The 24,980-nt window shown below is 38.6% G+C and overlaps 1 protein-coding gene across 1 annotated transcript; it reads right to left on the reverse strand.

Annotated features, from left to right (window-relative positions):
- Positions 1-23,397: 23,397 nt before the first annotated feature.
- LOC123884283 lies at positions 23,398-24,534 on the reverse strand (the record flags this gene model as incomplete). The annotated part of the gene is made up of 1 exon (XM_045933351.1): positions 23,398-24,534. A coding segment is annotated over one exon (1,137 nt), but the record flags the coding sequence as incomplete, so codon positions are not given.
- Between the last annotated feature and the right edge of the window lie 446 nt (positions 24,535-24,980).

The following is a 24,980-nucleotide window of genomic DNA, read 5'->3' on the forward strand; positions in this document are numbered from 1 at the left end:
CTCCGATTAAGGATGACGCTGCTCGTTCTTCTCCAATAGAAGTTTTGGAATCTCTCATCGTCAACATCGTTCCTATTTCAACCATACCTCCTACGAGTTCTACGAAAAAGGAGAAAAGAACTTCAAAGAATGATAAAACATCACAAGTAAGTGCTAATTCATCTTCTCCTTCTGCATTAATTAAAAAAACGAAGCGGAAGACCAAGAAATCAAAATCTGAGTCGAGTAGAGCATTCACAATGTCTGAACTACATGTTGATCCTCTTCAATCGAGCAATGTCGATGCTCTTGTCGCTAATCCTGTTGTAGACAATGTTGATGCATCTGGTAAGATCTTTGGAAATCTAGGTCAAGATAATCCTATTTTTGATAAAACCCTAGGTGTAGAGAACTCTGATGTGTCTGGAAATTTGGGAAAAACTGATTTTAATCCCTCTACTAATGTTGATGCTACAATTGGTGCTTCCACTAAGACCAATAATAATTTTGATAGTGAGTCTCTCAAAAAAATAGGTCCTGAGACTCATGTTGAGTCAAGTGTTGTGACACTTGACGCTGCGACTAGTGTTGTGCCAGATGTTGCCACATCTTTGGCACCTAATTCTGGCAATAATCTTGTGGACTATTCTAAGTCTGATGAGAGTGATAAATCTAGTTTTGCTAATGAAGAGCCCTCTTCTAATAAGAATGTGAGTGAAGACCCTGATGTTGTCATTATGAATGATACAACTACTAGTGACAAGTCTCTTCCAACAATTCATGAGACTAGTGTAGCTAGGAGAACTAGGAGCAGGGCTGGTAAAAGTGTGGGAACAGTCAACACACCTGTCCAGACACCTAAACCAACAAGGTCTACAAGAGACACTGTAAAAAGCCCTTGTATGGTCCTCCAAAAACTGTGAGCAAGGTTGTTCCAAGCATTGAGGAGAAGCAAAAGGTTAAGAAAAGGAAAGCTCCTCCTACCAGTGACTCTGATTTTGAGCCAGAGATAGATGTTGCTGCATTTGGCAGCACATCTAGGAAGAGTATAGGAAGAAAGAAAGTTCCTCTGTCTGTTCCTTATGCTCCTCTAGATAATGTGTCATTTCATCTAGAGAATGGTTCTACTAGGTGGAAATATGTGTACCACAGGAGGATGGCTCTTGAAAGGAATCTCAAGGAAGATGTCCTTGAATGTCAAAATGTTGTTGAAGCTATAGAATATGCAGGTTTGATGAAAACTGTTTGTGGTCTGGACAAGTGCTATGACAGGCTTGTTAAAGAATTTCTGATAAATGTGGCTAAAAACTGTGATGATCCAGAAAGTCCTGAGTATAGGCAAGTCTTTGTTCGTGGGAAATGTGTTAAATTCTCACCATCTGTTATAAATCAGTGTCTGCAAAGGAATACTGAAGAGTTGGCTGATCTTGTGGTTACAGATAATGAGATCTGTAAAACCATCACAGGTGGCAAGCTGAAGGTTTGGCCTAGTAAAGCTAAGTTGTCTGCAACTCAGCTCTCTCCCTTGTATGCCATCTTGAATAAGATTGTTGCACACAATTGGGTGCCTACAACTCACTCAAGTGATGTGGCCAGAGATTTAGGAAAGTTCATTTATGTTGTGGGTACTAAGTCTAAATTGTTGGAACAAAATTGATTTAAAAATGTTAGCCCCTAAATCTATAAAGGTTTTGATGATAACAAAGTATTAATAAACAATTGGAAGGACTAAAAATTTATCTTAAGTGCGCAGATATAAGCATCAGATAAGCTCTGAATGAAGCTCAGAGGATGTGAATTCAGAAGTTCACAAGCGCTCAGAAGATGTTGGACTTCAGAAGTTACAACCTTCAGATGATGAAGTCTTCAGAACTTCTTGAGTGACTAAAGCTTCATCAACCTCTGAAGATCCTTTTGAAAGCTGTGAAGATTCCCTTTGCAAGTCAACTCTTCTACCAATGAAGAAAAGGACCTTTCAAGCCTGATCAGTTCAGCTACTCTCGTTTTGTCTGTCCTCACTTGAGAACGTGGGTCTTCAGACTTGTTAGCTGAATAAGGAAAGTCTACTCTGCAGTAGTCAAAGTATCTGAAACTCTTACTCAGTTTAGATACAAACAAACTGCATCAAGACAGACTGCTTGAAGACAAAAGATTATCAACTCCAACGGTTCTTTTTGCAACGACTCTTTTCTGGTGGTATATATACTAGAAGGATCAGCTGCATTAAATATAATATTCATCAAGGATTGAACGTGCGCTGAACAAACTCTGAATTCTGTGTATACAAGCTCTGAACCTCTTATCAAGTGTTTTTGCACTTTAGTCAAATACTCTGTACTCTTTGTATTTGCTCTCTTTAGGTTCTTCTAAGAGCATTTGTATACTTTCATATACTTTACTATTACTTGAGATAACTTAAGCTTGTGTGCTTAAGTGTGAAGTCTTAAGCTTGTGTGCTTGAGCATTGTTGAGAAGTCTCTTGCTTGTGTGCTTGAGCAGGTGTAATCTTGTGTGATTATAGTGAAATCCCTTGGAAGTGCAAGGGGACTGGACTACTCTCGTTTTGTGAGAGGAACCAGTATAAATTGCTTGTGTGATCTCTCTCTATCTCTTAACTTGTTTTATTGTGTTATTTATCCGCTGCTGTTGTAGTTAAGTTAAGAACTTGAAAAAGTTTTAAACTTGACTAAAACGCAATTCAACCCCCCCCCCCTTCTTGTGTTTTCACACCTTCAATTGGTATCTAGAGCTCTGGTCTGTTACTTTCACTTAACAGTGAGACAGTAAAGATCTTGTGAGAACACTATGTCTGGAGGAGACGATAGTAGTACTAGAACTACCGGTGAAGCCGGTGAGGCCAGTGGTGCTGGTGGTGGTCCTAGAAATGCTTTTGGTTTTGACTACTTAAGTAATGAATCACATGAACATAGTGGCAATAGAAAAGCCCCTATATTCAATGGTGATGCATCATTATTTGAGTGGTGGAAGGAAAGACTGTATAGCAATATTACTGCTATTGATCATGAGTTGTGGGATTTGGTTGAGCTGGGAGTAACTTTTGAAAACTTAAATGAACATGGAAGATTGTCCATTGAGCATAGAAAGTTACTCACACCAGCTAACTTAAAAACCTACACTAAGCATCATAGAGTAAAGGACATTGTTGTTGGTGCTATTAGACATGAGGATTATGTCAGAATAGAGAACAAGTCTACTGCTAAATCTATCTTTGACTCTATGTGTGCTACCTATGATGGTAATGAAAAGGTTCAAGAGGCTAAGGCTAGTCTCTTGATATGGAAATATGAACTATTCACTATGCAACAAGATGAAAACATTGAGACTATGTTTACAAGGTTTCAAATCCTTGTATCTGGTCTTAAAGCTCTTAAGAGAAGTTATTCCACCTATGACCATGTTCAGAAGATTCTGAGAAGTCTTCCTATTGCTTGGAGACCTAAGGTCACTGCAATAGAGGAAGCTCAAAATCTCAAGACTCTGAGTCTTGAGGCTCTGATAAGCAATCTCAGAAGCCATGAGATGGTTCTGAATGCTGATTCAGAAGCTAAGAAGAAGTCCAAGTCTGTGGCTTTACAGTCAACTAGGACTCCTTCTAAAGCTCTTAAGACTCAGCTTCTTGACATTGAAGAGGAATCTTCTGCAGATGGTCAAGAGGAGGAAATGGGTGAAGATGAGTTTGCTTTATTCACCAAGTTTCAGCAATGGAACAGATTTAACAAAAGAAATTTCAGAGGTAACAGCTCCAGAAATTTTGTCAGCAAAAAGGATGATCAGAAGAACTGCTTCAACTGTAAGAAGCCAGGACACTTTATTGCTGATTGTCCAGAAATGTCTGCTAAAGACAAAAGCAAAAGATACAGCTCAAAGAAGCAACAATTCAAGAGCAAACTGAAAAAGAGTCTGATGGCTACTTTTGAAGAGCTATCATCTGAGGAAGAAGTTGAGGAAGAAGAAGAGGCAAATCTAGCCCTGATGGCTTCAACTGACTCAGATGCAGACTCAGACGATGAATCAGAATCAGATTCAGAAGTAACTGATGAGGTATTTTCTGACTGCTCTAAATCTCAACTTATAACTGCACTTAACAAGGTCATTGAGAAACATCTCAGAGTGTTAAGTAAACAAAAAGTTTTACAAGAAAAGCTTAACACTCTGACTGAACAAGCAGAACATTTTCAAGGTCTATATCAAGAAACTCTGAATAGAGTAAATGACTTTGAAAAGGGTTGTGCTGTTTGTCACAAACCTATTGATGAGCAGGAAATAGCTCTTCAACAGTTTGTGCATCTCAACCTTGGGAAAAGCAAAGCTGCTAATAGAATTTATAATGTTTTGAGACATAGAGGAGAAGGACTTGGCTATGAATATGGTAGAACATATTCAAAGCTGAAGACCTTTGCCAAAAAGGTTGGAAAATCTTGGGTTTATTATGTTGTTCCACCAAGTGAAGAGGGAAAGAATCCTGGTGTTGTTGAAAATGACAATGATGATCTGAGTGATTTAGAAGCTGACAGCTCAGAGGAACCCAGTTCCTCAGGATCTGGAAAGAAAAGTTCAGAAGATAGAAGTTGTTCAGAACCTGAGAACATCAGTTCAGAAGTTCTGAAAGCTTCAACATCTGAGACTTCAAATTCTGGATCCAAAGGAACTTCAGTACCTGAAGTTAGTCAATCTAAAAGATCAGAAGATTTAAAAGAAAAAATTCTAAATCTCAGATGAAGTACAGGACTCAGATTATTTATGATTCTAGAGTTAGTAGATATAATCAATCAGAACATGGGATTGATGATAGATACAAACCCTGGAATCATAAACAATCCAAATCCTGGAATAATAACAGATTTCAAAAGAAAAGGTTTCAAAAAGGTTATTATTCCAAACCAAGATCTTTCTCTAACACTAGACAACATAGTAAGCATGTTTGGACTAACAAGCGAGGACCCAGAAGATGGGTACCAAAAGCTGAAATAATGTATCATTCAGATTTACCAACTAGGAAAGGATATGTCCTACCTAGAGTATGGAAACAAGTCCTATGCAAAGGAAGAAGGGCTTATGTCCTAGACAAATGGCTGACAAGTTCTCAAGTTAACAATCAGAACTTGAAAAATGAAGAGGAAGAATACTGGGATGACTTTATCATTAACTGTGATGAAGAGTTCTATCGCAATGATTAAAGTTGTTTCTCATACAGCCTGCCACTCAAAGAAGTATCATGAATCATTCATGGTATCTGGATAGTGGATGTTCAAGGCATATGACTGGTGACAGACAACTATTTTCTAAGCTGACTATGAAAGAAGGAGGATCTGTTGGCTTTGGAGGTAATCAAAAAGGAAAGATAATAGGTACAGGTACAGTAGGTAATTCTTCCCTATCTATTAATGATGTTTGGTTAGTAGATGGACTCAAACATAACTTATTGAGCATAAGTCAATTTTGCGACAATGGTTATGTAGTTGTCTTTAATAAGGAATCATGTACTGTATCTAAACAATCTGATAACTCCATTATATTCAAAGGTCTGAGAAAGAACAATGTTTATAAAATTAATCTTTCTGATTTGAATGAACAAAAAGTGATGTGTCTTTTGACCTTGAGTGAAGAAAAATGGATCTGGCATAAGAGGTTAGGCCATGCTAACTGGAGGTTAATCTCTAAGCTTAGTAAGCTTGACCTTGTCAGAGGTTTACCAAAAATCAAATATCACTCAAACACACTTTGTGGTTCTTGTCAAAAAGGAAAAATTACAAAATCATCTTTTAAACCTAAAAACATTGTTTCTACCTCAAGACCATTGGAACTTCTTCACATTGATCTTTTTGGGCCAGTTCACACTGCCTCTATCAATGGAAAGAAGTATGGATTAGTAATTGTTGATGATTACAGTAGATGGACTTGGGTAAAATTCTTAAGGACAAAAGATGAAGCTTATGATGAGTTTAGCATCTTCTGCAAACAAATTCAAAATGAAAAAGGCTACACTATTTTAAAAGTTAGAAGTGATCATGGTGGAGAATTTGAAAATGAACCTTTTGAAAACTTTTGTGAAAAATATGGCATTCTGCATGAATTCTCTTCTCCTAGAACACCTCAACAAAATGGGGTTGTTGAAAGCAAGAATAGAACTCTGCAAGAAATGGCCAGAACCATGATGCATGAAACTAATGTAGCAAAATTTTTATGGGCAGAAGCTGTAAACACAGCATGTTATGTTCAAAATAGAATCTATATCAGATCTAAATTGAACAAAACTGCTTATGAGTTGTTCAAAGGAAGAAAGCCTGACATTTCTTATTTTCATCAGTTTGGATGTACATGTTATATCTTAAACAACAAAGTCCATCTAAAGAAATTTGATGCTAGAGGTTATAAGGGTATCTTTATAGGATATTCTGAACGCTCAAAAGCATACAGACTGTATATTTCTGAAACACACACTGTGGAAGAAACTATGCATGTCAAATTTGATGACAAAGAGCCTGACCAAGTGTCAGAGCTTGTGGAAGGTTTGTCTAGATTTCAGGTATCAGAGGATCAATATTCAGATATTCCAAACTACTCAGAACATCCATTCTCTGAAGAACCTCTGAACATAACAGTTCCTACAGACTCTGAACAACAAAGAACTGAAGCAACTGCTGAACCTGATGTTGATGAGTCTGAAGATGATGAGCCCCCAAGAAATACCTTCAAATACAAATCATCACATCCAGAGGAACTGATCTTAGGCAACAAGGATAGTCCAAGGAAGACAAGATCTCAACTGAGAAATGAGGAATCTTTAGTTGGTCTTATCTCAATGATGGAACCCTCAAAGATTGATGAAGCTCTGAAAGATGATGCTTGGATTGTAGCAATGCAAGAAGAGCTGAATCAATTTCAAAGGAATGATGTATGGACTCTAGTGCCCATACCTTCACACAAGAACATTATTGGAACAAAATGGGTATTCAGAAACAAGCTGAATGAACAAGGTGAAGTGGTAAGAAACAAGGCTAGATTGGTTGCACAAGGTTATAGTCAACAAGAGGGGATTGACTATACTGAAACCTTTGCACCAGTTGCTAGACTTGAAGCAATCAGGTTACTTCTATCTTATGCTGTTAATCATGGAATAACTTTGTATCAAATGGATGTTAAGAGTGCCTTCTTAAATGGTTTTATTTCTGAAGAAGTGTATGTTAAGCAACCTCCTGGTTTTGAAGATGTCTCAAACCCAGAACATGTTTTTAAATTGAAGAAATCACTGTATGGTCTGAAACAAGCTCCAAGAGCTTGGTATGATAGACTCAGTAATTTCCTTCTTGAAAAGGGTTTTGAGAAAGGGAAGGTTGACTGCACACTCTTTAGAAAAACAACCAAAGAAGACATTTTAATCATTCAAATTTATGTTGATGATATTATCTTTGGTTCAACTAATGCTTCCTTGTGCAAGAATTTTTCTAAGATAATGCAGGATGAATTTGAAATGAGCATGATGGGAGAATTGAAATTCTTTCTTGGAATTCAAATCAATCAGAAGAAGGAAGGAACTTATGTTCATCAATCAAAATATACCAAGGAACTTCTGAAGAAATTCAACCTAGATGACTGCAAGATAATGAACACTCCTATGCATTCAACTACCAACATGAGCAAGTCAGATGATGAAGGAAAAGTAGACCAAAAGGTCTACAGAGGTATGATTGGTTCCTTACTCTATCTGACAGCCTCTAGACCAGATATTTTATTCAGTGTATGCTTATGTGCAAGATTCCAGTCAGATCCCAGAGAATCTCATCTTACTGCTGTAAAGAGAATCTTTAGGTATCTGAAAGGAACAACTAATCTTGGGCTTCTCTATAAGAAATCCAATGATTATGTGCTAAATGGATTCTGTGATGCTGACTATGCTGGAGATAAAATTGAAAGAAAATCCACAAGTGGCAATTGTCAATTTGTTGGTGAAAACCTTATCTCCTGGGCTAGTAAGAGACAAACTACTATAGCTTTGTCTACAGCAGAAGCAGAATACATTTCAGCAGCTAAGTGTTGTACACAACTACTCTGGTTAAAATATCAGTTAGAAGATTATCAGGTAAGCAGTAACAATATTCCTTTATATTGTGATAATACTGCAGCCATTCATTTATCTAAAAATCCTATCCTACACTCTAGAGCCAAACATATTGAAATCAAACACCATTTTATCAGAGATTATGTTCAGAGAGGCATTATAGATATTAAGTTTGTTGATACTGAAAATCAATGGGCTGACATATTTACTAAAGCCTTACCTGTTGAAAGATTTGATTTTATAAAGAAACATCTGAACATGTTTTCAATCTCTGAATGAAAATTTTTTTTGGCAATTAAAGTGTAAGAGGTTATGTATATCAGAACTTATGTCTCAGAACATCTGAAACACAAGCTCTGAAGTACTTAACTCTGATAGAGAATTTTAAATATCTCAGAGGCTCTGATCTATTTAAGTGGGAAACGTTTAGTATTCACTGCTGAACAGTTGTCCATTAAAATAGCAGTTACCGAGTAAATTTCTGCACGTGGTCTACGTGTGTCAGGTAGTGGGTGGTTAATGATGATTTTTGGTATTCAACTTTCTGTCAATTATCGTAACTTCCCAAATTTGCTATTTTCGTGTTAACTGTGTGCATTTAAATAAAACTTACACAATACACTTGCACACTTCTCACTCTCACAACCCACACTTTCACTTTCTCTCTAAACCTTCAACAAAATCTTCTTTCTCTCTCATTAGTTCCTACCCTTACCCTAACTCCATCATGGCCGGTTCTTCATCATCTTCAACAACAAAGATTCCACCGTTCATGTTTAGAAATCTTCAAATCGTTGGGAACGAAATGGAGTTTCCAGAATCTGAGCTCATCTTTCTTTCTGAAAAGATGATCGACTTTGACAGTTTGAAGGCAAACGGGTTCGATGTGAAACATTACTTCTCCGCTCAAGGATGGGATAAGTACTTCAGCATGCTAAATGGTCCTATTTACCCAGATCTCTTGAAGAAATTCTGGATGAAAGCTAAGGTGTTTGATAAGGCTGAAGCTAAACAGGAAGAACGTGCGGCTATTGAGAGGAATCCTAGTTTAAAAGGTAAATCTAGGAAAGAAATGGGTTTATTGGAATTCACTGGAAAACAGATTAGGTCAAATATTTGTGGTATGAACCTAGCTTTCTCTCCTATTCATTTCAATGCGTTGCTTGGTTTGGATAACTCTGGGATAGAGTTGAATGTTTTTGAGAAGGACACAAGGTACAGAGATGATCTTCTGGCTCTGATGTGTACAGATTTGAAACTGAAGGGTAAAGTCAAGGGTTTGACTGACGTCTGCAGAGTGCTATTCAAGATCATACTAGCTGCTATCAGTCCAAGAGTTGGTGGTACTGATACAATTTCCTGGACTCATCGTCATCTGATCTACTTTCTTCTGAAAGAAATGAAAGTGAATCTGGGAGAATACTTCTTTGAGAGGATCTGTGAGGCAATCTTCTTAAGCAAATCTCAGAGGAAGACAGCTATAGCTTATCCAAGATTACTCTCAGACCTTCTTTATCAAGGTCATGTTGTTCAAAATCTGAAGAAGTTCCATCCAGAACTTGTTGAAAAGAAGTTCACTCCTGAAATTCTGAATGCTAGCTTTCTCACCAAGATGCGTCTCATCTCATCAAAAGTGGTTCCACCTCCACTAGAGTTTACAGCCAGTCTTGAAGATCGTCTGTATGTGGATGGATATCCAGTAATCTCTGAAATGGATGCTGAGCACATCATCCAAGACTATCTGGAAGTTCTTAGAAAAGAAGGATATACTGTTGATAGGAGTATGGTTCCAAAAGCTCCTGCAAACTTGTATAATCCTAAGAGGAAACCTAAGAGGAAAGCTGAACAAGAAAAACCAGATCTTCTGGCTCAGAAGAAGGTTAAAGTAGAAGAAGCTGTTGCTGAGCAGAGAATTAAAAGGAAATATGAAGCTACTTCTAAGAAAGCTGCTGCAACATCATCAAAGGAGCTTATTGTTGTAGATGATGAAGAGGAAAGTGAAGAAAGTGACTCCTCTGAAACTCAGTCTGAATCAGAAACTGAGTCTGTTGAAGAAACTCTGAGTACTAGGCTGCGTCAGAAACATGTTCCTGATCCTAAAGGTAAGACTCCTAAGTTTGTCTTTAATGAAGCTGAAATTGGAATAGGTTATACAAAACCCCTTAGGACTATACTTCCTGAACCCAGAATTATTCCAACCTCTGATAACCCTCTTTCTGAACTAGAAAAACATCTGAGCCCTGACCCCCTCAATAATCAACCTCTTACTCATGAAACCCACAAATCTACCTCACCTCCTAAACCAAAATCACCTCTACCTCAACCTCAACCACAAAAAGCATCATCTGACATTCCACCATCTGAACCTCAACCAGATATTCCAACTGCTGAACAAACCTCTCCCATCAAACAACCCTCTCCACACAAATCTCCTGAACCATCACCTGAACACATTTATCCTGAATCAACCTCTGACATCTCATCATCTGAATCAACTCCTGAACCCAATCCTAATCCAAGTACTAAGCATACTTCTCCTGCACGCACTCATACTTGTGCTCCTAATCCTTCAGAAGCAGAAGTTGTTATCATTGACAACCCTGCTAATGATCCAACAAAACTCTCTACCTTTCCCAACATCTCACCCTCATCCTCTGACCCTCTTGGTAACCTTTCCAATCAGCTGTATGATGATCTACTTAGGTTATCCCATATTCAGGACAAGTTTCTGGTGTGTCCCTCGGATGTGGATATGGAGGTGTCACTAATCAAGGCTAGAATCTGTAAAACCATCACAGGTGGCAAGCTGAAGGTTTGGCCTAGTAAAGCTAAGTTGTCTGCAACTCAGCTCTCTCCCTTGTATGCCATCTTGAATAAGATTGTTGCACACAATTGGGTGCCTACAACTCACTCAAGTGATGTGGCCAGAGATTTAGGAAAGTTCATTTATGTTGTGGGTACTAAGTCTAAATTGTTGGAACAAAAATGATTTAAAAATGTTAGCCCCTAAATCTATAAAGGTTTTGATGATAACAAAGTATTAATAAACAATTGGAAGGACTAAAAATTTATCTTAAGTGCGCAGATATAAGCATCAGATAAGCTCTGAATGAAGCTCAGAGGATGTGAATTCAGAAGTTCACAAGCGCTCAGAAGATGTTGGACTTCAGAAGTTACAACCTTCAGATGATGAAGTCTTCAGAACTTCTTGAGTGACTAAAGCTTCATCAACCTCTGAAGATCCTTTTGAAAGCTGTGAAGATTCCCTTTGCAAGTCAACTCTTCTACCAATGAAGAAAAGGACCTTTCAAGCCTGATCAGTTCAGCTACTCTCGTTTTGTCTGTCCTCACTTGAGAACGTGGGTCTTCAGACTTGTTAGCTGAATAAGGAAAGTCTACTCTGCAGTAGTCAAAGTATCTGAAACTCTTACTCAGTTTAGATACAAACAAACTGCATCAAGACAGACTGCTTGAAGACAAAAGATTATCAACTCCAACGGTTCTTTTTGCAACGACTCTTTTCTGGTGGTATATATACTAGAAGGATCAGCTGCATTAAATATAATATTCATCAAGGATTGAACGTGCGCTGAACAAACTCTGAATTCTGTGTATACAAGCTCTGAACCTCTTATCAAGTGTTTTTGCACTTTAGTCAAATACTCTGTACTCTTTGTATTTGCTCTCTTTAGGTTCTTCTAAGAGCATTTGTATACTTTCATATACTTTACTATTACTTGAGATAACTTAAGCTTGTGTGCTTAAGTGTGAAGTCTTAAGCTTGTGTGCTTGAGCATTGTTGAGAAGTCTCTTGCTTGTGTGCTTGAGCAGGTGTAATCTTGTGTGATTATAGTGAAATCTGTAACACCCAACCCCTTAACGCGTATTTATTAAATATAAATAAATAAAACACTTAAGAAAATCTAGGCGTCACATGTTAATAATACAAACCACGGCATAATTAAAAAAAATCATGCTAGCACAGCGGAATTAAAAGCGAATAATTATCATAATGTATATCATACAATGATCATAATTGTTCACACAATATCCCTAGGCTCTAGGCCATATCAACAAAGGATATTATGTTTACAATTCAAAATATAGGAATAGCAAAGTTAAATATGCCATCACGGGCTTAATACAATTCAAACGAATAACCCGACCCGGTAAGACCTAATCAGAGCAATTCTATACAACCCATCAAAAAGATATATAACATATATCTAAGGAGTAGTCTACGCTAACTCCTCACCAAAAAGCGCACTACACGAGCACGAGCAGCCTCTAACTCTGATCGGGATCCTCAACCTGAGAACCTGAACCCCCAACGGTCCAGCACATAACACAAAACATGAGAGTTAGATCACATAATCAAAATACAAGTGCAAGTAAAAGGTACTTAAACACTCCTTCAACAACAACAACAACAACAAGCATATTCATAATTTATAAACATGCATCACCATTAACTACTCAATTACAAGTTCTAAACATGTATAATCAAGTACCAAATAATCAATCTACAATTCATTACACTTAGCCAAATTATATGTCACATATCACTTATCAAGTAATGCACACACATATAACCTAATGCAACTCTAATGCTTCAACTTCATGAATGTCAATCCTAGACATTACTAATGCATGTGGTACCATCTTCTTTATTAGAGTATCTCACCTCTAATATCCTTCTTTATCGGATAAATATAATCCGATATACTTCTTTATTGGAATATCCAATATCCTATTTAATTCATGAATGCATGTTTATGTTTCATGAATCCACTCACAATTAATAGCATTAAGCTTCTTCCTTTACAATGTGGAATAATATCCAACATTCTTCATTATTAGAATAAACAATTATCCTAATATTCTTCATTAATCACTTCCTTTATCATATCTCATCATCATACAATTAATCATAGCTAAAAGCACCTAATTGTATGTTAGAGTATCACAATTACATGTTATAAGTGCATAATTCCACTAACAAAACATCAACAAAATAATCCTGTCACAGAGCTGTTCGCTGTAGCGAACAGGTAGCGAATAGGTAGCGAACAGGTAGCGAACAGGTAGCGAACAAACACAGAGCCAAAATCCAATTAGCGAGCAGGTAGCGAAAAGGTAGCGAACACGTTCGCTGTAGCGAGCATCTGGCGAACACATTCGCTGTAGCGAACAGGTAGCGAACCACACCAGAAGAACATATGTTCTTGAGTTTTCAGAAAATGATTTTTCACTCAAAATCACCCAAAATCTCATTTTTCATGTTATAAACCCCAAATATGTTTGTTTTCATGTATATAACACATATATAAGCACAAAAGGACGGATTGATTCTCCGATCCACATCATTAACATCGAAAAAGCAAGGATTTAACATTTATGAGTCTAAAAGCTCAAGAACACATATAATCACTCAAAACATACAAATTCTCATTATTTAACCCATGATTTCGCTCACACTACATGGTAGAAGTATATTGAACATGTTATTAACATTGGGTTTCATTTTCTCGAAGATTAACTCTCCCAAACCAAAACGAAAATGGGGTGGAGGAAGTTCGGGTGAGGAGAAATCGGCATTCTCCCCTTCCTCGGATCACCCACGATTAAGGAAACTACTCTCATACCTGGATTCGAAGAAAACTCGACGAAGATCTTGAATCTCTAGCTTTTCTTCTTGCCCTAGCTCTCAACTCTTCTCTTCAACTCTAAACACAAGAACTATGAGAAAAATGACTTTCTCTCCCTTGCTTCATGGCCATAAGGGCGCCACACACACACCTCACGAGGCCCATTGGGCCTCAAGCCCATTGGCTTGGCCCAATAACACGATAACTCTCACTACTCGTCTAATAACTAAAGCATTCGATAAATAACTAAAGTTATTAACTTATTTAAAATGCCACGTCAATAAAACATTTTAACACATAAAAACGAATAAATGAAAATTGGGTCGTTACAACTCTACCCTCCTTAAAGAATTTTCGCCCTCGAAAATTACCTGAGAATAACTCCGGATACGAGCTCCTCATCTTACTCTCCAATTCCCAAGTTGCATTCTCACCAGCGGGTCCTCCCCATACTACCTTCACCGAGGCGATATCCTTGTTCCTCAACCTCTTCACTTCTCTACCTTCAATCCTCAAAGGCACAGTCTCGACCGTTAAGTCATCCCTCACTTGAACATCATCTGACTCAATCACATGTGACGGGTCTCTAACATACTTCCTCAATTGTGACACGTGAAACACATCATGCAAATTCGCCAATGATGGCGGTAAAGCAATCCTATACGCCACTTTCCCCACTCTTTTCAAAATCTGATAAGGACCAATAAACTTCGACGTCAACTTCCTCGACTTCAAAGCACGTCCAATTCCGGTAGTCGATGTAACTCTTAAGAAAACATGATCACCTTCTTGAAATTCAATGTCTTTCCTTCTCTTGTCATGATAACTCTTTTGACGACTCTGAGACGCTTTCATCTTCTCTCGAATCATTCTAATCTTTTCCGTAGTCTCTTGCACAATCTCCGGACCAAGAATCACACTCTCTCCGGATTCAAACCAACAAAGCGGTGTTCTACACCTCCTTCCATACAAAGCCTCAAAAGGTGCCATTCCAATACTCGAATGAAAACTATTGTTGTACGTGAACTCGATCAACGGTAAACACGAATCCCAACTTACTCCTTGCTCCAAAACACAAGCTCTCAACAAATCTTCCAAAGATTGTATCGTCCTTTCCGATTGGCCATCCGTTTGAGGATGATAAGCCGAACTCAACCTCAACTTAGTCCCTAACTGTTGGGTTTTGTGTTTGGCTACATTTTGTAAAAGCCAACTTTGCCAGATGCTGGACAAAGATGCTGCAGCATCCTCGTACAGCATCCTGATGCTCTGTTTTAAGTGCAGAATTTTTTCTGTCAATCTCGTTCAAGATTTGCTTCAAATATTAATTCCAGCACGTGTGTATATGCAAGACGAGACTTACTGCACAAGAATTGTCCAAGTCGGCCTAAGGAAAGTTATTAAAAACAAAAATATAATTATATTATATTTTTGTTCGTTTTTTTTTGTTTGGTACAACACAAAACATATTTTCAATTTTAATCTAGGTTTGGCCGCAGCTGTTGCAAGGGTTTCTGTCTGCAACCCTAGCTTGCCCATCAAGACATTGAAGACTATAAATATGTGAAGCCTCAAGCTATTATTTTCATGTATTCTAAACCGTGTGTTTTACAAAGTGTGAGTTTTTAAGGTTTAGAGTTTGTGTCTTTTGTCAGCCTTTCTTGTGTCACTTTGATGCAAGTTTAGGACTGTGTTTTATTGTTAATTGTAAGCTACTCCTAAGCTTTTGAAGTACGGAGTTAGCGTGTATGATTCACTCATAAGCTTTTAAGCAAGAGTGTGGTCTAGTTTCTAGGAGAGTGTCTCCATCTTGATCGTTATTATTGACAACAACATGGTACGTGTTGTTAGAGGGAATTTGGGACGGGGTCTCATTATCTAAGAGGTTCTTAGATAGGATTGCACGGGTAGTGTCTAGGCGATAAGTCAAGTACCGGGTGTTGGTCGAGGGCTTTGAACTAGAGCTATTATAGTGGATTCATTCCTGGATTGGTATCCCCCAGAGTAGGTGACGTTGCACTGAACTGGGTTAACAAACGATCTGTGTTATTTATTATTCTGCTATTTATCGCTTTATTTTATTCAGCGTTTGTGATGCTACACCACATGCTGTAGCATCATCTGTAGCATTGTGTCCACTGCGTGCCGGAATTACAATTGGCATCAGAGCAGGCACCCTGCTCTATTTTGGGTGAGCTCCAGGGAAGATACTTTCTGGCAATATGGACAAGGAAGGAGGATTTGTCACCAGACCACCTCTTCTAGATGGTTCCAATTATGATTATTGGAAATCACGAATGATGGCTTTCTTGAAATCCATGGATAGCAAAACTTGGAAAGCTGTTCTGAAAGGATGGGACCCCCCTGTGATTGTAGACAAAGAAGGAAAGTCAACACTTGAATTGAAACCTGTGGAGGAATGGTCTAAAGAAGAAGATGCGCTTGCTCTAGCAAACTCAAGAGCATTGTATGCATTATACAATGGGGTGGACAAACACATCTTTAGACTCATAAAAAAATGTGTCTCTGCAAAAGAAGCTTGGAAGATTCTCGAAACTGTTCATGAAGGTACCTCTAAGGTAAAAATGTCTAGATTACAAATTCTCACTACTCAGTTTGAAAATCTTAGAATGAGGGATTATGAAACCATTCAGGAGTTTCACATGACTATACTTGACTATGATAATCAATTTGATGCCTTGGGAGAAAAGATATCTGAAGAGAAATTAGTAAGAAAAATGCTTAGGTCTCTTCCTAAGAAATTTGATATCAAAGTTACTGCAATAGAAGAAGCCAAAGATATCTCTGAGATGAAGTTGGATGAGCTGGTTGGATCATTGCAAACATACGAAGTGGCTACAAATGAAAGAACTAAAAAGAAGAACAAGAACATTGCTTTTGTCTCCAATGCTGATGATGAAGAAGTGCAGAGTGACATGGAGACTGATGAAAGTATTTTAGATGCAATTGTGCGTCTTGGTAGGGAATTCAACAAAGTCTTGAAGATGATGGACAGAAATTCAAGACCAAACAAAGGCAAAGGAGTTCAATGTCATGATTGTGAGGGTTATGGTCATGTCAAAGATGAGTGTCCTACGTTTTTAAAAATTAAAAAAGAGGGAATGTCACCCACTTATTCTGATAAAAATTCTGAAAGAGAATGTGATGACGATACAGCAAAACGGGTGATGGCCTTTACAGGGAAGTATGACTGTGATAATGATTCTTGTGATGGAGAGGTAACCTACGAAGAACTTGCTGATTCCTACAGAGAACTCTATTTCAAGAGTGAAGAAATATGCAGAGTTATCGAGAAACAAAAGGTAACCATCAATCAAATGAAGGCAGAGAAAATTGAAAATATGTCAAAGATGGATGAACTCCAGAAGAAGGTAAATTATTTAACCTCTGATCTTGATGAAGCTAAGGAAGTCATAGAAAAATTAAATGCTGACATTTGGCGTTTAAGAAAATTCTCTGATATGTTGTATAAAGATGATGATCACCTTGATAAACTTCATAAAGCTGATGGTCAACTAGAAGAAATTTTAGAGAAAAATGTTCGAAAGCCTAAACATATTGGGCTTAGCTATGAAAATGTCAACAAGCACAGAGGCTATAATCCCGATCTCATGTATACACATCCAAAAGAAACACAAAGTACAAGGATGCTTAGAAAGACGCTGCAGCATCCTAAGCAGCATCATGGAACCAGGTATAAGGGTAAACGACGCTCTTGGATATGTCATCACTGTGGAAGAAAAGGGCACATAAGACCTTTCTGTTACAAACTATATGGGTATCCTGACATAAACTCTCAACCTAAACCACCTCCTATGACTATTCCAACTCGGAAAGAATGGAAACCTAAAAGTATGGATATGAAGACTAGTGATGTAATTCTACCCGAGAATAAGGTAGCTAGCTTAATTGCTCACACATCATTTAGAGCATCATCAAGAGAAAACTGGTATTTTGATAGTGGCTGTTCTAGACATATGACTGGCATTAGCAAATTTCTAGTTGACTTGAAATCCTACCCGACTACCTTTGCAACCTTTGGTGATGGAGCAAAAGGAGAGATTGTGGGTATAGGAAAGCTAAGCAACAATAGCTTGCCTAAACTTGATAATGTTTTATTAGTAAAAGGATTGACTGCTAATCTGATCAGCATCAGTCAATTATGTGATCAAGGCATGAAGGTAAAATTCACTAAGTCTGAATGTTTAGTTACAAATGACAAGGGTGACTTGTTAATGAAAGGTGTTAGATCAAAGGACAATTGTTATTTGTGGGTTCCTCAAGAAGAAGCTAATGTGTCAACCTGCTTGATAACCAAATCTATGATGAAATCAATAAATGTGGTAATAAATGATACACTAGAAGGAATTGTGCTAGATGCTGCAGATGTTGCTACAACATCTCTCCCACATGATGACGCTCCTGAGATAGTTGAAGAAGGCATTGTGACTCTTGAGAATATTGCTACTAAAGAAAAATTTGCTGATAATTTTACTAAGGCTCTATATGCAGTTCAATTTGAAAAATTACGAGGCAAACTTGGTGTTTGTCTATTTGAAGAGTTATAGCAATTATTGCAAGTGTGGCGTGCAGTTTTCTCTTCAATTTATTTAGTAATGCACGCTGTTATGGGTAATGTTGAAACATCTGAAGATTTGGTAAGAATTGTGTGTTTGTTGATGATAAGGATGTTTCTTGTGGTGAGAAAGTATTTGTCAGAGAAAGTTATATGGTGTTCTCCCCTGCTGTGTTTAACATTTATTGGTAATGATATTAGCGCTCTAACTGAGGTCAAAGATGACTTTGTGTTGGAACATGTCAAGAAGAGTGTTCCTGAGAAAGATGCTGCACATGATGCTACAACATCTGCAGCACGAGAAAATTTGGAAAACATCGTGATACCCGAGTCTCCAGACGATGTTATTGTTCCTGACAAAGAAAAGGGTTCTGAAGCAACTACTACTGATAATGTTTTTGTTCATGATATCTATGTGATCCCTTATGTTGATGATAGTGGTAAAACTATGTTTGTTCCTTTGAATGTTGATGAATCTGCTGAGAAAGATTCAAATGTTATTTATGTGGACAATCTCAACCTTACTGAGAGGACTCCTGCTTCTAGTACTAGGAGGTTAAGATGCAATGCTGGTAAGAGTGTGCCTGTTTCTAATGTTCCTGTCAAGACTGCCAAGGAAAAGAAAATCTATGGTCTTAAAAGACAGTGGAGTAAGATTACCAGGCCCTCTGAGCCAAAGAAGAAGCTTTTGAGGAGGAAGATTATTTCCTCTAGTGATTCAGAGTTTGAGGAAGACCAACATGCTACTACATCGCCTGCAGCATCCTCAAAGAAGTCTGTGAAGAAAAAGAGGATCCCTCAAGATGTATCCCCTGTACCCATTGACAACATTTCCTTTCATCATGTTGAAAATGTTGACAGGTGGAAATTTGTGATGAAAAGAAGGCTTGCTGTGGAAAGGAATTTAAGTGAAGTTTTTTTTTTACAATGCCAAAAGCTTGTTGATTTGATTAATGCAGCTGGATTGATGAAAACTGCAACTGGGCTCCAACTACTCATTCCAATACTGTGGCTACAGGTTTGGCTAGATTTATATATGTTGTAGGGACCAGATCACCTTTTGCCTTTGGTTCTTATATTCTTGATGAAACTGTTCTGCATGGTAAGTTATGTACTGTGAAGATGCCTATAGTCTTTCCTACATTGATGTGTGATATTGTTCTGGCACAACATCCTGGCATCTGTACTGAGGCTGATAAGAGAGGTTGTGATTTGTCTTTTGATTTTAGACTGTTTGAGTAACACATGCTGCAGACTGTGCTGCATCATCTGTCAATCAGTCAACTGATGTTTTGCCTATAAAGCAAATGACTGTTGACCTCAAGGTGTTTTCCAATGTCAATCCTGGTGTTCTCGATGATAATACAGGTGGTGATACTGAGGTAGAGGAGGAGGACTCTGACGCAAGTCCTTCTATGTGCCCTGCTTATGCTTTATTTGCATGTCCTTTTGGATTTTAATTTTGTGGGCTACGCCCTGATGCTCTCTGGATTGTAACATGCACAATCCATGTCTTTTGGCTCCGACACTCCAGGTTCTCTTTGCCATGATGGTCTGTAAGATGCACTTTATGATCTCTTATGCTCTGATACTCTCTACACTGTGTGTTTCTCTATGCTCTGATAACTCTGTGGAAATATGTATTTTGCTCCTACTATGTGACACTGACTTTATTTGTCATAATTTATGGCTAAAAAGGGGGAGTAATATGTTGTGCATGATGTGATGAAAAATGCTATAGCATCTAGTATAGCATGTTAATTATATGCATGTTCTGAGGGGGAGTGAAGTTTATGCATGCTTTGAGGGGGAGTAGGTAGAATTTATTTTTCTACTACTTATGATATGCATGATTACATAGGAATTTATTTTTCCTATTCTCTGTGGCGCTGCTTAACTATTAAGGAGTTTATTTCTCCGATCTTGAATCCACTATGTGAGAGCTTATTTCTCTCTGTCTGTACTTTGAGGCTAAGATGTGTTATGTTCCGCTGTTGCATGCCTCTGATGCTTACATGCTAGCTACCTTTTCATCTGATGAAATTTTACTTTCTTTCCTAGTTGTGTGCTCATGTTGACTTGAAGGAAAGTTTAAATAGCCTAGCATTGTTCTACTTTCGTTCCTAGTTGTGTGTTTATGTTGACTCGAAGGAAAGTCTAGACAGTATCTCTCCATGCACTGGGCCAAAGTTGTTTTAGCCAAAATTTGCCAAAGGGGGAGATTGTTGGGTTTTGTGTTTGGCTACATTTTGTAAAAGCCAACTTTGCCAGATGCTGGACAAAGATGCTGCAGCATCCTCGTACAGCATCCTGATGCTCTGTTTTAAGTGCAGAATTTTTTCTGTCAATCTCGTTCAAGATTTGCTTCAAATATTAATTCCAGCACGTGTGTATATGCAAGACGAGACTTACTGCACAAGAATTGTCCAAGTCGGCCTAAGGAAAGTTATTAAAAACAAAAATATAATTATATTATATTTTTGTTCGTTTTTTTTTGTTTGGTACAACACAAAACATATTTTCAATTTTAATCTAGGTTTGGCCGCAGCTGTTGCAAGGGTTTCTGTCTGCAACCCTAGCTTGCCCATCAAGACATTGAAGACTATAAATATGTGAAGCCTCAAGCTATTATTTTCATGTATTCTAAACCGTGTGTTTTACAAAGTGTGAGTTTTTAAGGTTTAGAGTTTGTGTCTTTTGTCAGCCTTTCTTGTGTCACTTTGATGCAAGTTTAGGACTGTGTTTTATTGTTAATTGTAAGCTACTCCTAAGCTTTTGAAGTACGGAGTTAGCGTGTATGATTCACTCATAAGCTTTTAAGCAAGAGTGTGGTCTAGTTTCTAGGAGAGTGTCTCCATCTTGATCGTTATTATTGACAGCAACATGGTACGTGTTGTTAGAGGGAATTTGGGACGGGGTCTCATTATCTAAGAGGTTCTTAGATAGGATTGCACGGGTAGTGTCTAGGCGATAAGTCAAGTACCGGGTGTTGGTCGAGGGCTTTGAACTAGAGCTATTATAGTGGATTCATTCCTGGATTGGTATCCCCCAGAGTAGGTGACGTTGCACTGAACTGGGTTAACAAACGATCTGTGTTATTTATTATTCTGCTATTTATCGCTTTATTTTATTCAGCGTTTGTGATGCTACACCACATGCTGTAGCATCATATGTAGCATTGTGTCCACTGCGTGCCGGAATTACACTAACGCCTCTTGTAAACTTTCCCAAAATCTCGAAGTAAACCTCGGATCTCGATCCGAAACAATACTCGACGGAATACCATGCAACTTCACGATTTGCTCCACATAAATCTCGGCCAACTTAGGCACCAAGGTACCTCTCTTAATAGCAATAAAATGCGCACACTTCGTCAAACGGTCTACTACCACCCAAATCACTTCATAACCTTTAGTAGTCTTGGGTAAACCTCCCACAAAATCCATCGCAATACTATCCCACTTCCATTCCGGGATAAACAAAGGTTGCAACAAACCAGACGGTTTCTGATGCTCAATCTTCGACTTCTGACAAACTAGGCAAGCATAAACAAACTCAGAAATTTGCCTCTTCATTCCTGGCCACCAAAACAACTTCTTCAAATCTTGATACATCTTGGTTACCCCAGGATGAATACTCATTCCACTCCTATGACCTTCTTCCAAAATCATCTTCTTCATCTCGGGCACATCGGGCACGCACACTCTTCCTTGAAATCTCACAACTCCGTTCTCGTCAACTTTGAAATTAGCTTCTTTTCCTTCCTCAACCACTATTGCCAACTTCTCCATTAACTTCTTATCCGTCTTTTGACATTCTTTGATATTCTCTAGAAAAGGATTCATCAACTTCAACATTCCCAACTTCACACTATTAGGAGTCACTTCACACACTAGACTCAAATCTCGGAATTCTTCAATCAACTCTAACTCTTTCACCATTAGTGATGACATGTGCAACGATTTCCTACTCAACGCATCTGCCACCACATTAGCCTTTCCGGGGTGATAACTCAAATCAAAGTCATAATCCTTCAAAAATTTGAGCCATCTTCTTTGTCTCATATTCAACTCCTTCTGATCGAATAGATACTTCAAACTCTTGTGATCACTAAAGACTTCAAACTTTGATCCATACAAGTAATGCCTCCATACTTTCAATGAAAACACAACTGCGGCTAATTCAAGATCGTGTGTCGGATAGTTCCTCTCGTGAACCTTCAGTTGTCTCGACGCATACGCTACCACTTGACCTTTTTGCATAAGCACACCTCCTAGTCCCATCTTCGAAGCATCACAATACACGACGAAAGATTCCTTAGCATCCGGTAAAATCAACACAGGCGCGGTAGTCAACCTCTTCTTAAGCTCTTGAAAACTTTCTTCACACTTCACATCCCAAACAAACGCTTGATCCTTCCGAGTCAACTGCGTCAAAGGCAAAGCCAACTTCGAAAATCCCTCAATGAACCTCCTATAATAACCAGCCAATCCAAGAAAACTTCTTATCTCAGAAACAGACTCCGGCGTTCCCCATTGCAATACGGCATCAACTTTCGCTGGGTCAACCGCTATTCCTCCACTTGAAATCACATGACCAAGAAAACTTACTTCTTTCAACCAAAACTCACACTTCGACAACTTGGCATACAACTTCTTCTCCTTCAAAACTTGTAAAACAATCCGCAAATGCTCCTTATGTTCCTCTTCGGACTTTGAGTAAACTAAAATATCATCGATGAATACCACTACAAACTTATCCAAGAATGAATGAAATTTCCTATTCATGTACTCCATAAAAACACCAGGTGCATTGGTCACACCAAAAGGCATCACCGAATATTCATAATGACCATACCTCGTCCTAAAAGCAGTCTTTGGTATATCTTCCGTTTTCACTCTAATCTGATGGTATCCAGATCTTAGATCAATCTTACTAAACACGCAAGCTCCAACCAATTGATCCATCAAATCATCTATCCTCGGGAGTGGATACTTATTCTTGATCGTCACTTTGTTCAACTGTCGGTAGTCAATACACAACCGCATACTCCCTTCTTTCTTCTTAACCAATAACACAGGTGCACCCCACGGCGATACACTAGGTCGAATAAACTTCTTCTCAAGTAGTTCTTCTAGTTGTTTCTTCAACTCATTCAACTCTGACGCTGACATTCGATACGGTGCCATAGATATCGGACTGGTACCAGGTACCAAATCAATCGTAAACTCTACTTCTCTTTTCGGCGGTACATCTGACACGTCTTCCGGAAATACATCGGGAAATTCACAAACAACCGGTAACTCTTCCACCTTAACTTCACCTTCCATCTTCAAGGATGCAAACAACGCATACACCTCTACAGGTTCCTTCAACGACTCTACTACTTCCTTCTTACTCATCAAATGCAAACTCTCCTCCGGTTTAGGAAACACAACAGTCTTCTCGCAACAATTGATATGGACTCGATTAAATATCAACCAGTTCATACCAAAGATAACATCTATTCCACTAAGTTGGATACACACTAGGTCCATTCCAAAGTGTCTACCAAACACGGTTACGGGACAGTCACGACATACAAGACGGGTAGTTACAGAACCATTAGCAGGAGTTTCTATTTCCATACGACCAGACATTTCAGACACAGGTATACTAAGACGCTTCATGCAATCAACGGATATAAAAGAATGTGTAGCTCCCGTATCAATAATCGCAATTAAAGGAGTGTTATAGATGAAACACGTACCTCTAATGAGATTATCCCCCTGATCCGCATCATCTCCACTCAAAGCAAACACCTTCCCCATAGTCTTCTTCGGCTTCTTGCACATAGGACTCTTGTGACCCTCTTCACCACAATTGAAGCAAGTCACCTTCACTTGACACACATCCGACTTGTGTCCTAGCCTCCCACAATTGAAACACTTGTCCACCTTCTTTGGGCACTCATAAGACTTATGACCCAACTCACCACACTTGTAGCATTGTCCACCACCTCTCTTCTTTCCACCACTAGACTCAACAACCTTCTTCCCCTTATCACCATAGGGCTTCCCACGGTCTTGACCTTTTCCTCTCTTGTCACTCATGGCCTTGTAGTAATTAGTCTTGGCCTTTCCATCATCATCACAGATACGGCACTTATCCACCAAAGTTGCAAAGTCTCGGATTTGAGAAAATCCGATAAGATGCTTGATGTCCGGGCGCAACCCACTTTCAAACTTGACACACTTGTCATTCTCAGCTTCCACGGTGTTGTAGTGTGGACTAAACGCACACAACTCCTCAAACTTCACGGAATACTCCGCTACAGACATGTTCCCTTGCTTGAGCTCCATGAACTCCACCACTTTCTTGTTCCTAATATCAGCTGGAAAGTACTTCCTCAAGAACTCTCCCTTGAACATCTCCCAAGTGATTACCACTCCACCAATTCTCATCCTCAGCTTAGCATTCTTCCACCACTTGTTAGCTTCTTCACGAAGTACATAAGTACCCAAGGTCAACTTACTCTCCTCGGTACACCTCATAGCCTCAAAGACAATCTCAACTTCCTCTATCCACTTGACAGCAGCCTCCGGAGCATAGCCTCCAATGAAAAGCTTCGGATTATGCTTCATAAACCTCTCTAACCTCATCTCATCTTCCCTCCCGGGTTGATGATCTCTAGCCA

Source organism: Trifolium pratense, linkage group LG5, assembly GCF_020283565.1.
Source record: "Trifolium pratense cultivar HEN17-A07 linkage group LG5, ARS_RC_1.1, whole genome shotgun sequence".
Classification (NCBI taxonomy): Eukaryota; Viridiplantae; Streptophyta; class Magnoliopsida; order Fabales; family Fabaceae; genus Trifolium; species Trifolium pratense.